General features: G+C 43.6%; 1 protein-coding gene across 1 annotated transcript in view; it reads right to left on the minus strand.

Moving 5' to 3' along the window:
- ehbp1 (EH domain binding protein 1) overlaps positions 1 to 14802 on the minus strand; it is a 481622-nt gene that overhangs the window by 84064 nt on the left and 382756 nt on the right. The window contains 1 exon segment of the mRNA XM_038807817.1: positions 11338 to 11465. Within this exon segment, the coding sequence (XP_038663745.1) occupies positions 11338 to 11465 (128 nt within the window).

The following is a 14802-nucleotide window of genomic DNA, read 5'->3' on the forward strand; positions in this document are numbered from 1 at the left end:
TGCGCATTGGCTTTGTAATTCTAAGGCTGTGATAAAAAAAAATTAAAATAATAGATTTCAATTCTTTCCCAACAACTGATTGGACAATCACAACAGTGCACAAGTAGTTGGAGGTAATATATTAGAATGGATAGAGGATTGGTTAACAGATAGGAAGCAGAGAATGCGCATAAATGGGACTTTTTCAAGTTGGCAGGGAGTGAATAGTCAAATATCACATGGGTCAGTGCTGGGGCATCAGCTATTTACAATATTTTATTAATGACAGGTGAAGATTTTATTAATGACTTGGGTGAAGAGAGAGAGGGTAATGTATCCAAGTTTGTTGATGATACAAAGCTGGGTGGGAAGTTAAGCTGTGGGAGGACACAGAAAAGCTGCAAAGAGATATAGACATGATAAATGAAGGGGCAACAAGGTGGCAGATGGATTATAATGTAGGGATGCGTGAAGTTATTCACTTTAATCAAAATAATAAAACCTGTATTTTTTTTTAAAAGATGAGAAATTTGTAAGTATGGATGTTCAAAGAGACTTGGTTGTGCTTGTGCAAGGAATGCTAAAAGCAAAGATACAGGTACAGCAAGCAATGAAAAAGGCAAATGCCATACTGGCCTTTATGGTAAGGGTATTGTAAGTGTCTTGCCAGAGTTGTACAGAGTTTTAATGAGACCACATCTGGAATACTGTGTGCAGTTTTGGTCTCATATTAAATAAAATAGATGCTTGCATTGCAGTTGGTACAGTGAAGGTTCAGTAGGTTGGTCCCTGGGATGAGGGGGTTGTCCTAATATTTGCTGAGCAAACTGAGTTGATGTTTTTCTTGAGTTTAGGAAGACGAGAGGTGATTTCATTGAAATGAACAAGGTTCTGAAGGGGATGGAAAAGGTAGACGCAAAGAGATGGTTTCTGCTGGTCAGCGAATCTAAAACACAGGGGCACTGTGTCAGGATAAGGGGCCGATCATTTAGGACTGAGATGAGGGGAAATTCCTTCATTTAAAAGGTTTGCGAATTATTTGCCCCAGAGGGTTGTAGATGCTCCAACATTATATACAATTAAGGCTGGGATAGACAGATCTATCTGGGGCAGCAGGGTAGCATGGTGGTTAGCATAAATGCTTCACAGCTCCAGGGTCCCAGGTTCGATTCCCGGCTGGGTCACTGTCTGTGTGGAGTCTACACGTCCTCCCCCTGTGTGCGTGGGTTTCCTCCGGGTGCTCCGGTTTCCTCCCACAGTCCAAAGATGTGCGGGTTAGGTGGATTGGTCATGCTAAATTGCCCGTAGTGTCCTAATAAAAGTAAGGTTAAGGGGGGGGGTTGTTGGGTTACGGGTATAGGGTGGATACGTGGGTTTGAGTAGGGTGATCATGGCTCGGCACAACATTGAGGGCCGAAGGGCCTGTTCTGTGCTGTACTGTTCTATGTTCTATGTTCTATCTGTGATCTCTCTGGGAATTAATAAATATGGGGAATGGGCAGGGAAGTAGGGTTGAAGCCAAGACTTGCCATGATTGTATTGAATGGGTGAGGAGGTTTAAGGGCCATATAGTGTACTCCTATTTTTTTAATACATTTAAGAGTACCCAATTAATTTTTTCCAATTAAGGGGCAATTTAGTGTGGCCAATCCACCTAGCCTGCACATCTTTGGGTTGTGGGGATGAAACCCACGCAGACACGGGGAGAATGTACAAACTCCACACGGACAGTGGCCCAGAGCCGGGTTTGAACCTGGGACCTCGGCGCTGTGAGGCAGCAGGGCTAACCCACTGTGCCACCGTGCTGTCCTGCTCCTACTTCTTGTGTTCAGTCCACAAATATGATCCCGAGCTTCCAACTGTCTGTCATTTTAATTCTCCACCTTCCTCTCACGATGCCCTCTGCCTACTGAAGTTTTCCAATGAAGCTCAACAGGAGGTCAAGGAATATTACCTTGCATCTTTCGATTAAGCACTTTATAGTCTTCTGGCCTCCACATTTGAGTTGAACAGTTTCAGACCATAATTTCTTCCCTCATTTTAGTTCCTTTCTCTTTGCAGACTTTGAATTGTTTCTCGTTTTACACGTTGTTCCTTTTGAATGCCAGTTGTTCCTCATTCTGTCACTCCACATCTCCTCTAGACACATCTTTTGTTTCTTTGCTTGCCCATTACCACTCGTTTTGACCTCGCACCATCAACCCTTTTGTCATTTATCGCTCCTGTCTTCCATCTGATCAAAATCTTCCCTTTTGTTCTCCTTTCACCCAACCCCTTTTCATTTGCTCAAAATCTATTACATTTCTAGGTTTTAAAAGTTCTGTCGAAAGGTCATCAGCCCAAAATGTTTCTCACTCCACATATGCTACTGTGATCAGCTGAATCTTTCCTGCATTTTCTGTTTCCATTGAAACCATAGAAGTCATAGAAATCATAGAATTTACAGTGGAGGAGGAGGCCATTCGGCCCATTGAGACTGCACAGACCCTTGTACCCTACTTAAGCCCATGCCTCCACCGCATCCCCGCAACCCAGTAACCATACCTAAACTTTTGGACACTAAGGGACAATTTAGCATGGTCAATCCACCTAACCTGCACACCTTTGGACTCGTGGGAGGAAACTGGAGCACCCAGAGGAAACCCACGCAGACCCAGGGAGAAAGTGCAAACTTTTTTCACAGTCACCCGAGGTGGTCAGAATTGAACCCGGTACCCAGGAGCTGTGAGGCAGCAGTGCTAACCACTGTGCCAGATTTCTGGTATCTTCAGTATTTTCCTTGTGTTGCTGTGTCAGCCATGCCCCACTGGGTAGCATGTTGTCTCTGAGTCACAAGGTTCCAGGTTCAAAACCCACTTCAGAACTTAAGCACAAAAATCAAGGCTGACTCTCCAGTGTTGTACTGAGGGATTGCTGCATTTTTGTTCTTTGGATGAGACATGGCCCAGTCTGTCCACTCAGGTGGACATGTAATATCGCATGGCATTATTCCAAAGGAGAGCAGGGGAGTTATACGCAGTGTCCTGGCCAATGTCTATCCTTTTATCAACATCACAATAACAGATTATCACAATCATGATTACATTGCTGAGGCAGCACGGTGGCACAGTGTTTAGCATTGCTGCCTACGGTGCTGAGGACCTGGGTTCGAATCCTGGCCCTGGGTCACTGTCCGTGTGGAGTTTGCCCATTCTCCCCGTGTTTGCGTGGGTTTCACCCCCACAACCCAAAAAATGTGCAGGGTAGGCGGATTGGCCATGCTAAATTGCCCCTTAATTGGAAAAAATAATTGGGTACTCTAAATTTTTTTTTAAAGTTTTTAAAAAATGATTACATTGCTGTGTGTGTGAGCCTATTGTGCACACATTGCCTGTTACATTTCCTACATTACAACAGTGACTACACTTCAAAAAATACTTAACTGGCTGCAAAATGCTTTGAGATATTCGGTGGTCATGAAAGGTGTGATATAAACGCAAGTCTTTCTTTTTTGTTGTAAAGAAAATATTTCTTCTTCTGAGGCGTTAAATATAGTCACTAACAAATCCAACAGGGGATTTAGGAAGCTTTTCTACATCTAAACAGTGGTGAAAATGCAAAGCTTTTTGCTACAAGGAGTTGAGGGGATTCTGGGAAAGTTACCCTGTGAAAAGTAAATAAATGTTTGGAGAAGTAAAAGTCGTTGCTCAGCAATTGGAGTTCCTTTAGCGTATGAAGGTTTTTGAGTTCGGATTTAGTTGGATTTATAGCAGTTGGAAAATGGTGATGAGAGCGAAGGCAGCTCTCACAGCTCTGCTAGAAGCAGTTGGTTTGGAAGGCTAAAGAGGGAACATCTCTCTCAGTTTTGCTAGAAGAAAAGCCATACTATGGATTAATAGTTAAGAAAACAGATGCCAGAAAACTTAAAGAACAGCAAGTTAAGGAAACTAGAGAAATGAAAAGAAGTTTCCAACAACTCTTGAGGTTAAACTTGCTAGAACAGAGAACTGTTCAGTAAAGACAGACCGAGCTGAGAAGAAGGTGGAGACGCCAGTAATACATCTGAAGTAATTTTCAGGTTGTGAGATTTTACTACAGCCTGTGGAATGTGAGTTGAAATAATTATGGAAATCAGTGGCTGGATTCCCGAATTTGTGTAAAAAAAAAATTTAAGATAAAGGAAACATGAGAGGTAGAAAATCTGGTACTGGATTTCTTGTTAAAGCGTAGAGCGGATCCCGACTCTGGCTCACTGTCCGTGAGGAGTTTGCACATTCTCCCCGTGTCTGCATGGGTTTCACCCCCACAACCCAAAAGATGTGCAGGAAAGGTGGATTGGCCATGCTAAATTGCCCCTTAATTGGAAAAAATAACTGGGTACTCTAAATTTTTTTTTTTTTAAGTAGAGCGGAAGCTTTCTTTGACAGTACAGGTAGAAAACCTGGAATAGATTTTTAATGCAATCAGCAGATGGAAAGTATTGTATGGAAGATTTTAAACCGTGTCCTTTTGGGAGTGGAGTTTGGGGAAAGCTCATGTGACAATCACCTGGGGGGAGAAGTGTGTGAGAAATACACAGAAACTTGGTTAAGTAGGATCCACCGTTTGTTCAGAGTGGAAAATGTCTGACCACAGCCAGCCTGTGTTTCTAAAGGGATGGTGTTAGTGAGACCATTGACTAAGATGTACTTCGTAACCTGTCTTCATCTTAAAATCAGTGAATATTTGTGAAGCTAAAGAGGGAGTAAATGAGTATTATATCATAATCAAACTTTTCATATTTAAGAACTGTACTTTTCCTTGTTGTTAAAACTAATTAGCAGTCCTCTGACTCTGTTCCTCCATGTTTTCTAAAAAAAAAGGTAAAAGTTGCGGTCTTTTGAGACAGGGTTCCATTCTGGGATCTTCCCGTCCAGTTATATCAACTGAAATCATAATAAGCTGACCAAATGGTGGATGCTACTCAACCAGGTTTCTGTGGATTTCTCACACACTCCTCCCCCCCCCCCCCCCCCCCCCCCCCCCTTCACATCTCTTCGCATTATGTTTCACCTGCCACCTGTCTGTGCAATTCACCAGCTTCTGTATGTTCGACCTCTTGAAGTTTTATCACTATCCTCCTCACAGTTTAGGAAGTTGTGACTCATCTAATATTTGTGATAGGTTAAAGGAAGTGGCGAAGAGGTTAAGTTGGGTGTTACCAGTATCTGGAACACATGCAAAATGAAGCTTCAGATCATGCCACCATGTGAACAAAGATAAGGAGGGATATGGATCGATCCTTAGGCTCTAAAGATGACATTGCCGATGAGAGTAGAAAGAGAAACCATAGCTGTGTCTGTTCGGATAGGCAGGAATGGAACCACTAAAGAATGGTGGGACAGTGGGGCACGGTAGCACAGTGGTTAGCACTGTTACCTCACAGTACCCAGATTCAATACTGGCCTTGTGTGGATTTTGCACATTCTCCCCGTGTCTGCGTGGGTTTCCTCCGGGTGCTCCGGTTTCCTCCCACAGTCCAAAGATGTGCAGGTTAGGTGGATTGGCCTTGATAAATTGCCCTAAGTGTCCAAAGATGTACAGGTTAGGTGGGGTTACGGGGATAGAGCGGGGATGTGGGCCGAGGTAGCGTGCTCTTTCAGAGGGTCGGTGCAGACTCAATGGGCTAAATGGCCTCCTTCTGCACTGTTGGGATTCTATAGATTCTATGAAGAACAGAAACCACTCAAAAACAGGCCCATGGAGCTGGACAACAGAGCGGTGATGAAATATGTTATGGAACAGAAAAGATTGAAGACAACAGAAGTAAAAACATATCTCAGTCACTGGAACATCAACAGCCAATAATATCACTTTCAGTCACTGCGGATGTCATTTGTGACTTTGGCAGTCTCTCTAACTCTGGGCAGAGCATAAGCGGGACTCATTGGACTCATAGCAGGGTTTTTGAACCAGTGAACAATGTTGGGAGGAGCTGATATGCTTGATGATTCTATTGACAAAATGAAGGTCATGGATATAGTAATTGGGGAGGCAAGATGTTGATGTTTAGGAGGTGGGAGTATTAATCATGGTGTTTTATTTAAAATATATTTATTCAAATTTTCAACGATTTTCAACAAAACACTCCAAACAGAAAAGGGAATAAAGCACAAAACAAGCAAAAATTATAAATGGGATTTCCAACAAAATACAATGACCCCCATTTAAGAGATAAACAGGCCAGTAAGGAAAACGCCCAACTTGAATCTAAACAAAAAAGAAAAACAACTGCCCCCCCTTCCCCTCCCCCCCTGTTCCCCCCCGGGCTGCTGCTGCTGTTGACCTCCACCTAACGCTCCGCGAGAAAGTCTAGGAACGGTTGCCACCGCCTGGAGAACTCCTGCACAGACCCTCGCAAGGCAAACTTTATCCTTTCCAGCTTGATGAACCCTGCCATATCGTTAATTCAAGCTCCCACGCTTGGGGGCTTCGCATCCCTCCATATTAGTAGGATCCTCCGCCGGGCTACCAGGGGCACAAAGGCCAGAACACCAGCCTCTTTCGGCTCCTGCACTCCCGGCTCGTCAATACCCCGAATAATGCTACCCCCCAGCTCGGCTTGACGCGGGTGTTTACCACTTTGGACATAGTCCTCGCAAAGCCCCTCCCGTGCCAGGCCCCTCCCAGAACATATGGCCATGATTTGCTGGGCTCCCCGAGCACCTCCCACACCTGTCCTCCACCCCAAAAAACCTACTCATCCACGCCCCCGTAATATGCACCCTATGAACAACTTTGAACTGTATTAGGCTGAGCCTGGCGCAAGAGGAGGAGGAATTAACCCTACTCAGGGCATCAGCCCACAGATCCTCATCCAGCACCTCCCCGAGCTCCTCCTCCCACTTGCCCTTTAACTCCTTCACCAAGGCCTCCTCCACTTCCTGCAGTTCCTGATAGATCGCCGAGACCTTGCCTTCTCCAACCCATATGCCCAAAATCACCCTGTCCTGAATCCTTCATGCTGGGAGCAGCGGAAATTCCCTCACCTGCCGTCTCACAAACGCCCTCACTGGCATGTACCTAAAAGCAATCCCGGGAGGTAACCCAAATTTCTCCTCTAGCGCCCCTAGGTTCGCAAAAGTCCCATCGATGAATAGGTCCCTCATTCTTTTAATCCCTGCCCGATGCCAGATCAGAAACCCCCCATCTATCCTACCCGGAATTAACCTGTGGTTCTCTCGTATCGGGGACCAGACCGAGGCCCCCACCTCGCCCCTATGTCGCCTCCACTGCCCCCAGATATTCAGAGTCGCCGCCACCACCGGACTCATAGTGTAACTTGTCGGCGGGAGCGGCAACGGGCTGTCACCAGCGCCCCCAAACACGTACCCACACAAGACGTCACCTCTAGCCTCTTCCACGCCGCCCCCCTCTCCCTCCATTACCCACTTACAGATCATCGCCACATTAGCTGCCCAATAATAGCCACATAGATTCGGCAGCACCAGCCCCCCTCTGTCCCTGCTTAACCATGGTGTTTTTAAGGGGATGGGGGCATTGAATAGTTAAAGCAGAAATATTAAGGAAGTAGGAAATAGATGCCATGGAAAAGTTATGCTTGGATACATCTGGGTGGTGGGAGATGGGAACAAAGCAGCAGAAAGGTAAAGGTCAACTGGGAACAGGAAAAATATAATTAAAAGGTAGCAACAGAAGTAGCTGCATGGATGGTTTCAATCTTGAACAGAATTAGATCCATAAACCCTTCTTGATAATTTTACTGTCTAAGTAATTGATATAGAGTGGCACAGTGGTTAGCACAGTTGCCTCACTACGCCGCGGAGCGGGGTTCGATGTCGGCCCCGGGTCACTGTCCGTGTGGAGTTTGCACATTCTCCCGTGTCTGCGTGGGTCTCACTCCCACAACCCAAAGAAATGCACGGTAGGTGGATTGGTCATGCTAAATTGCCCCTTAATTGGAAAGAAATAAGGTATTTGAGGTACATGTGGTTTGAAAACGCTGTTCTTCAGGGACGAGAGAGAACAATTTCATCCTTGCCAAACAGGATAACCTTGGAGCAGTATGAATGAACTTTATGTAGTTCCTTTCTTTAGGACATCTAGAGTGCTGAGGTTTGAAATATAATCCCTGTTGTAGGGAAATAGAATGTCAATGTATGCATAGCAAGATCCCACAGACAAACAATAAGGTGGTAACTAATTAACCCTTTTTAGTTGGGCAAGGTATAAATATTGGACAATTGATTAGCAGAACTCCCCTGGTGACTGTCGAGGGGTAGGAGTAGGTTAAATGATGGAAACTACAGTTGGAGTCTCAGGAATCACGAGGAGAAGAAATCACAATTTGGAAGTCAAGCTTCTGTCGGCATCACAATGACAGTAATGGGCATAGTCACAAAGAAGCAAATGTTTCTCGTGGACAATACAGAGCAGGCAGTGACTGGCAATCTGCCAGCATAGTTATGGATTGACACTGGGAGAAGTAGATGGTATGGAGAAGGGAAAGAGGGGTAAACCTGCAGGATGATAGCTGGGCAAAGGGATTAGTGCAACAGACAGTTGCTGCTCAGGAAGAGAATACAAGGAACTTGTCAAGGGAAGCTGTAGGCTGTCAGAAGGAGCTGCACCTGATAGGGCAGCAGGAGAAAGACTACAGAAGGATATTTCACTGCCTTCATTTTGGTTATGAAAGGCTGCCTGGGGCAGCATGGTGGCTCAGTGGGTTAGCCCTTCTGCCTCACGGCGCCGAGGTCCCAGGTTGGATTCCGGCTCTGGGTCACTGTCCGTGTGGAGTTTGCACATTCTCCCCGTGTTTGCGTGGGTTTCACCCCCACAACCCAAAGATGTGCAGGGTAGGTGGATTGGCCACGCTAAATTGCCCCTTAATTGGAAAAAATGAATTGGGTACTCTAAATTTATTTTTAAAAAATGAAAGGCTGCCTCAGTCCTCGAAGATCGGTTTTCCAGTTTCCTCATTTTTCTCTGCCTGTCCAAGCTTCCCTATGTCACACAAACATCTTCAGCCGAGATGCCAGGAAAATCAATTGCCCCATTTAGTTCACAGCTGAAGCAAATCTCACTCCTATACAACTGACCATTGAGAATTCTAGTAAGGTGAGCAGGCAGAGCTAACTTTTAATTCCCGCTGGGTAGAATGATTCACTTTTATGAGGAACTCCAACCAGCAGAACAGTTGTAAAAACTATGACAGGTAGATGAGAGTGGTTTCAGCTCCAGGGATTGAACCTGCAGTCCACAGTTGTAAAGTAAGGAATCTGTCACTCGTAAAACTCAAATAGACTTCTTTTCACTAAGTGGCTGAGGAACTCGATTGCCCAGTCCTGCTTTTATGACAAAGAATTAGTGCTGCAGAACCCAATACAGCACATGATGCGCGTAATCATTCCGCACTGGATGTACAGTGCACGTTGAAGTTTATTCAGACAAACAACAGCTAAACCAACGGTTCTTAAAGAAATCACTGGAGGCTGCCACCAAAAGTTGAAAGTTTGTTTTTAAATTTAGAGTACCCAATTCTTTATTTTTCCAATTAAGTAGCAATTTAGGTGGCCAATCCACCTACCCACCACACCTTTGGGTTGTCGGGGTGAGACATACGCAGTAACGGAGAGAATGTGAAAACTACACACGGTCAGTGACCCAGGGCCGGGATCGAACCCAGGTCCTCAACGCCGTGAGGCAGCAGTGCTAACCACTGCACCACCGTTCCGCCCCTGAAAGTTGTTTTTAAACTTACCTAATGTATAGCTGGGAGGAGCATTCTTATGGCCATGGATGAGGTATGTTTGGATATATTTGGGCCAGTTCTCACCCCAATCTAGATTCCCTCCTGTCCAGTGAATCCAGACACCCCAGGCCAGTTGCTGATGTCCATGCCAACCCAATTCATTGCTCCTCACAGCATTAGAAAGAGAGAGAGAAAGAAAAAAAGAAATAGAGAGAGGGAGAGAGACTTGCACAACCAGTGACATCCCAAAGTGCATCACGGCCAATTAAATATTATTATTTAAAAAGTATAGTCACTGTTGTAATGTAGGACACTCAGCAGTCAACTGGTGCACAGCAAGATCCCTAAAACACCAATGTGATAATGACAAGATTATCTAGTTTAGTGATGACTGTAATCATAACGCGGTCAATATATCAATTTTGCTGTGCTCCTGCTGCCAGTCTCATCAGATTTGCAGCATGCTTTAGACACAATTCAAATTCTAGGCAAAGATACAGCTGGACCTCAAAACTAACACAACATTCTACTTACTTTTTCTTCCAGCAGAGAAGGCATATTGCCTTTTGCCAGTGTGTACACAGGGGAAGAACAGCCATTTTGTTCCTCCTTCTCACAGTATAGTAACATTTCTGTCCCTTCTGTCCAAAATAGCATTTTTTTAATGATGAACATTTGTGCTCATAAGGTGAAGGATGTTAATGGAACATCTTCTGCTGAAGATCTCAGTATCAATGTCAAGCATTCTGGGATCATCCTGATTTGTTGCTTCTCTGCCTCGATTCTAGTCTCAGAATGATGCCAACTGCATCAGTGTGGGCAGCACGGTAGCATAGTGGTTAGCACAGTTGCTTCACAGCTCCAGGGTCGCAGGTTCAATTCCTGCCTTGGGTCACTGTGTGTGTGTGGAGTCTGCACGTTTTCCCCGTGTGTGTGTGTGGGTTTCCTCCGGGTGCTCCTGTTTCCTCCCACAGTTCAAAGATGCGCAGGTTAGGTGGATTGGCCATTCTAAATTGTCCTTAGTGTCCAAAACAAAAAGGTTAGGTGGGGTTACTGGGTTACAGGGATATGGTGTAGGTGTGGGCTTAAGTAGGGTGCTCTTTCCAAGGGCCGGTGCAGGCTCAATGGGCCGAATGGTCTCCTTCTGCATTGTAACTTCTATGATTCTATGATTCCCAGTTTCCAAGCCAGCTATCCCTCAGTCTCTTTGAGAATGCCACTTGGTGTAGCTAGAGTAATTTAGTTTGAATTATGGTCATTTAAGGTAGGATGAGGTCATTAAGAGGATTGGGTCCATTAGTTACTTAACACGGTTTGTCTAACACAATTTCATGAAGGACCCTTACAGTCAACACAGATGGTGGACGAAGACATCTGTCACCCCACTGATCTGGGCCAGATTTGAACCCAATTTCAGCATTTAACCTAACTTGCCACCCAGTCCCCCTCATGAATTCCTTGTAATGATAAATCCAGCCTTCGACCGCAGGTTTTTGCTGAACACTTGAGAAATGTAACAGCATAACCAGTCCAGTTTTTCGGAGCACCCAATGTCAGATGTGTTCATTTTTCATATTACAATAAAACCAGCCTCATAGGCACTTCAGAATGTAGTTCCTTTAACTAACCTTGAGTTCTTCTTGTTCTGCATTGTCAGCTGAGACTTTCTGAACAGCAGAGAGAGAATTTGCCACCTGTGGTTGAGCCTCTATGAGTTTCTTAAGCTTCATGTCAACTGATGAGCTATTTTGTCTTCCTAAATTAACAATTGAGAAGGAAATTGGGATTAAATACTGTACAAAAGGATAGATTCTTTAAAAAACAGGTGCGATTTCAAAATTCATGCTAGCAATAGAGCAAAAAACTTATTTAAAGCCACAAAAACAGTAAATACAAAGTCACATACATCAGCAGTTTAGGAATAACTCGCCTTTCTCAGAAACCGAAAGTTTTCACATTCAGACAAAACAAAACATAAAACTCACTGGTTTGGATTTTCCTTCCATTGATGTGTCGACCTGATGAAAATCAGAGACTGTTGCTAAACTAGTATCATAGAATGATGCATCATGGAAGGAAACCATTCAGTCCATTGTACCTGTACTAGCTCTCTGACAGAACTATCTAATACTCTTAAACCACTGATATATTGCAGGGAAAGGGTAGACACGGTCCCTTGACACAATTAAAATATGGCAGTTTAGGCAGGTCATAAAAGCACCAGGTTTTTTTAAAAAAAAAGATGATTATTGATGTGGTATTTCTTGGTGGGTTGAGTGGTAACTTTTAAGAATACAATTTACTCTGTTTACAGCCTGAAATCAGCCCATGGGCAGCAATTCAGTGGAAAATCCAGCCATTAACTCATGACTGTAATGTTTCGGACGAGCTACATTTCAAATATACTTTCCATATTTTATCTCTAAAAATGTGATTATCATGTTTAAAAACAAATTAAAAGTGTGCTCACACACATCTCTAGTCAAAATAAGTAAAAGCTGTTTACTAATAATTTGAAAACTCAGTTAAAGCTGAAAATGAAGAACCATACAATGATACATCTATAGTGCATGAAGAAATAGATTTTAATAGGCAATTATATGCAATATGCAGAGTAACAGAATGTTACACTATTCAACCATCCATAACACAATCAGATCCTATTTATGCAATTTTTTTGCCAGCTTTTAGAAGTAAAATTTTCTCAGGCAGAATAATTATCTTAAACCTATAGTACAGACAGGTAGAAACAGTGATAACACTGAGCTTCTGCATTTACCAAGTAATACACAGTTCACTTAAGGCCCCTGATTTCCATTTAAATTAGGCAGCCACCCTTATTGCAGCTGGGATGGGGTTGTGTTGGTATGTGAACAGCAGAAAGTGAAGGTTTGAGAGTTTCAGTTGAGTAGTTGAAATGAATTAATTATTACAGGGGAAAGGAAGAGAAAGACTGGGTTTCGGAGAATTTGATGATGGGGTATCAGAAGCAAATCAATCGTGGAGACAGGATGATGGGGAGCAGAAAAAGATTAGCGGATAAACGAGGAGGAAAGATACAGGTCCCAGATAGCTTGCTAACGAGTGGTAACCATAAACGAGATTGGTAAACAAGTGTGAGCAGAAAAAAAGCAGCGAGAATGAGGAAGGAAGTATACATAACTATATAAATAACCAGAGGGAGGGGAGTGAATTAGTTTTATTTTCCAGCTGTAAAGAGAGTACTGTGTAAAATAGTGTTGCTAATAGTGCCACAGTGATTGAGGAAACCTATATTTTTGAAAAAAAATTTAGAGTGTCCAATTAAGTTTTTCCAATAAAGGGGCAATTGCGTGGCCAATCCACTACCCTGCATACCTTTGGATTGTGGGGACGGAACCCATGCAGACACGGGGAGAATGTGCAAACTCCACACGGACAGTGATCCAGAGCTGGGATCGAACCTGGGACCTTGGCGCTGTGAGGCTGCAGTGCTATCCACTGCGCCACCGTGCTGCCGGGAAACCTATATTTGTCTTAAGTAGTACAGGTTCACCATGGCAAAACTATTTCATAAATCCACGCCTGCATTGCCCCAACCCAACTGCAACGAGAGTAACAGCCTCAGGTCACAATTAAATCCTGTGCAGATTTTCTTAGGAGATGGATTCTGGGATTTGGCATGATAGTGGCATGCTGCAAAGGTTTTACAGCTTATTATTTGTCCTGGCAGTTAGTCACACTGAAGAGGGATGTCATGTATTTTGCTGGCAATTGAGCTGCAGGAGACAGATGAAAAGAAAATCAGTGTCCACGCATTTCCAGCGTCCCTTCCCAATTTGCCAATGGAAAACTCAATAGCTGCTCCCGTCATCAGTTTATGCAAGCCTGGACTTCCCTAGAAGCTCCCAGTTTTTCCATAATTCTACAATGTCACAGATCACACCTATTGCCCATTGGATAGCCATGGCTGGAAGGACCATGGCTACAAATGATAAACTCAATAAACTCTGCCAACGAGAAGCAAGCACCATCAATAGATTAGTTCCACCTGGAAGAGACTTAGCAAGGAACTCAGAACAGCTCAGGGTAATAAATAAGAATGTTGTTAGTGAAAAATGTTACAACTGCAGCAAGTGTGAGCAGACAGACATTTTTATGTACAAAAAAACTAATCCAAACCAAACTTGGAATAATTAAACTAGAAAGATTTTGTAAGTGAGAGGTGCTGTGAACAGAGATAACAAGATTTACCAATTATTTGACGAGAATTGTACTATAATTTACTGCAGCTTGGCTCTTTTGATAGACAAAAAGGTGAATATTTCATGCAATATGATACTGTGCCAAGAGTATCAGACTTGATTCCAAGTTTCTCCTGGACTATATTAACGGTAATAGTTGGTTTAATTGCCCTTACTGTCCCTGGAATTTGGTGTGGGGACCAAGCTATGCTTCACCAGTGACTACTGTGTATGCATATAAATATCTAGAAGCAGGTTGGCACGGTGGCGCAGTGGTTAGCACTGCTGTCTCACGGCACTAAGGACTCAGGTTCGATCCCGGCTGCAGGTCACTGTCCATGCGGAGTTTGCACATTCTCCCCGTGTCTGTGTGAGTCTCACCCCCACAACTCGAAACATGGACAGTGTAGGTGAATTGGCCGGGCTAAATTGCCCCTTAATTGGAAAAATAGAATTGATACTCTTTTTTTAATTAAAAAAATTAAAAGATGAGCTTCGCTACAATATTCCCATAATCAAGTCATTTGTCAACACTCAATGCCACATGAGGAATGGTTGTTTGAATAATGTACAGTAGAGCTGCAGGATCTATGGAACTGTGCCTCACTTTCAGGAAAGGAAAGTTAATAGAAAATGTTAAAGAAATAATATGCTGTATCACAAGCTATTATAATGAAGTAGTTTTCTGGTGAAAACAAGTATGTATTGAATAAATTCCACAACATTATTTAAGGTGAAGCAGTGGGGTAGTGGTATTGTCACTGGACTAGTAATCCAGCGACTCAGGGTAATGATCTGGGGACCTGGGTTCAAATTCCACCACGGCAGATGGTGGAATTTAAACTCAATAAAAATATCTGGAATTAAAAG

This window comes from Scyliorhinus canicula, chromosome 1 (assembly GCF_902713615.1).
Source record: "Scyliorhinus canicula chromosome 1, sScyCan1.1, whole genome shotgun sequence".
NCBI classification, from domain to species: Eukaryota; Metazoa; Chordata; class Chondrichthyes; order Carcharhiniformes; family Scyliorhinidae; genus Scyliorhinus; species Scyliorhinus canicula.